General features: G+C 46.1%; 1 protein-coding gene across 1 annotated transcript; it reads right to left on the bottom strand.

Moving 5' to 3' along the window:
- Positions 1–215: 215 nt before the first annotated feature.
- On the bottom strand, positions 216–1370 carry LOC100060576 (protein ARMCX6). Its single transcript, XM_001492798.5, has one exon. The coding sequence runs from the start codon at positions 1325–1327 to the stop codon at positions 830–832; it is 498 nt and encodes a 165-aa protein (XP_001492848.2). The 5' UTR covers positions 1328–1370; the 3' UTR covers positions 216–829.
- Between the last annotated feature and the right edge of the window lie 919 nt (positions 1371–2289).

The raw sequence follows: 2289 nt of genomic DNA, 5'->3' as shown, positions 1-2289 counted from the left end.
AATTCCACCACATTCCCCTCCACGCCCCCCACTCCCGCCTCCAGCCCCTTCTGGAGGCTTATCGTGAGCACCACTGCAGCCCACCTCTCCTCCTGCCTCCTGTGAACACTGTTAAGCATGCATCTGTCGGGGAGCAAAAGCCTCGGTTAGCGCTGATCATGTATTATTGTCGTTCTCTCCACGCAGACCTTAAACTCAAGGACAAGTACCATGGCTCCTTTTCGGCAATCAAAGCACACAACTTTATTGATGATACATACAAATGTAGGCTTGGGTGGATGAGGTTACGTCAGTAGAGCACGTAGAAGGGGCGTGTACTTTTTGATGAACAGGTTCACTATCCATCAGCTCACGCAGAAGAAAAGAGTAAATGGAAAAGAAGTCAACCTAAGCAGCTACAAACTGCATTTTCAGCACAAGCTCCGATACCTGTCTGGTCTCCACCAAACAGTCCAGCTTACACACGGAGACCCCCACAGGCAAGGTGTCCCTCGTGACGCTATAATGTGATGTTCTTTATCGACAGCGGGCAGCTGAAATGATCCCTTTACCACAGGAAGGAGGCTGCAAGGGACTAATTTACTATGTGCATTGCCTGCAGACTGCAAAACCAAGAGGTTACTCAGAGCTCCGTGGGAACCCTGCCTGCCTGGCCGATAAGAGTGTGGTCCTCCTGTTAGCAAGTGTAACTTTCACCCCATGATGTGGTGATTGGCGAGGGCTGGACCTTCAGTAGCACCCACTGCAGATGCCTCGACTGAGAACACAAGGGTGTGTTCGCCCAACAGGTTTTGGGTGGATTCAGTCCCGTTCTGTTCGACATGGCCATCTAAGAGGCCAGGGTGTCCGGAAGAACCTGTCTGTTCCCGTTCCTGATAAAGAGGGATGTGAACGAGAGCAGCATTTGGGCACCCAGCAATTCCCCCGCCAAGACTGCCTTTTCAGACAAACCCACCAACGGTTTCAAAACCTGAACCTCAGCACATCCACTTCCCTCTGATATCAAAGGAAACTTCAAGTCTGAAACGGACTTGGCAAGCATGTTATTAATAACTGTCATGCTTATTAACAAATTTAATCCGGCCTGCTGCAGAAATGAGTTGCAGCAATGTGACACAGTCTCCCGACACACTTCATTGATGTACATCTTAATCGGGCCCTGTTTTTCAACACTCGCATTCAAGTTATCCAGGGCACAGAAAGCCTTCTCCTTAACAGCAGGGTCCGCTGTGGGGATCGTGTTTCCACCAATGGAGAGGCTGGCCAAGTGACTACTGATATCGTGGCTAAATGAAAAACCAGCTTCCTTGGGCTGAGCAAACAACATTTTTCCCTGAATGAAAGGATACTGGGAGAGGTCAAGAATACAACTGAAACATGCCCAGAAACTGATGATTGGATAAAGAAGATATGGTATATATACACAATGGAATACTACTCAGCCATAAAAAAAGACAAAATTGGCCCATTCGCAGCAACGTGGATGGACCTCGAGGGTATTATGTTAAGTGAAATAAGCCAGTCAGAGAAAGACGAACTCTATATGACTCCACTCATAGGTGGAAGGTAATATATTGACAAGGAGATCTGATCGGTGGTTACCAGGGAAAAGGGGGCGTGGGGGGAGGGCACAAAGGGGGAAGTGGTGTACCCACAGCATGACTAACAATAATGTACAACTGAAATCTCACAAGGTTGTAATCTATCATAACATTAATAAAAAATAAATTAATTAAAAAAAAGAATACAACTGAAATTTTTAATGACTTCAGCATTGCAACAAATGTAATTTTCATTCAGGAAAAGGTAATTCTTTATTGGGAAGTGTCCTCTTTGGGATACCCTTGGCACTTACTGCCCATGGTTCATGTCAGCCTTATCCTCAGGACTTTGCTTTTCCCGGATCTTTGACTAAAGACCAGAGCCCGTATCTGTTCTCCCCTGTCTGAAACTCCCTTCTCTTTTGCTCTTTTCTTACTGTGGTGAACCCTCCTCTGATTAGTGGGTAAACACTGTGTCAACTTCTAGCCCTGACCTTCAGACCTGTTTTCACTAATCACCAGTTTGAGCACATTCCACATCTATGACAAGTCACAGGAGGTTCTCCCTCTTGAAAAATCCATCTAGTTGTGGTGTTCTAGGAAGGAGATTGTTGGAAGTTCTTTTCCTGGACAGAAGATGTCCTAACCGCCATGTGACATGGACTAGGGGCAATGCAAATACATAGAGCTTTGATATTTGTCTCTGCAGATAAACACGTCAACAGTCAGGATAGAAGAGTATCAGTAT

The sequence above is a fragment of the Equus caballus genome, chromosome X (genome assembly GCF_041296265.1).
Source record: "Equus caballus isolate H_3958 breed thoroughbred chromosome X, TB-T2T, whole genome shotgun sequence".
NCBI classification, from domain to species: Eukaryota; Metazoa; Chordata; class Mammalia; order Perissodactyla; family Equidae; genus Equus; species Equus caballus.
Note: the sequence above shows the minus strand (reverse complement) of the source record. Positions and strands in the feature narration are given on the sequence as shown.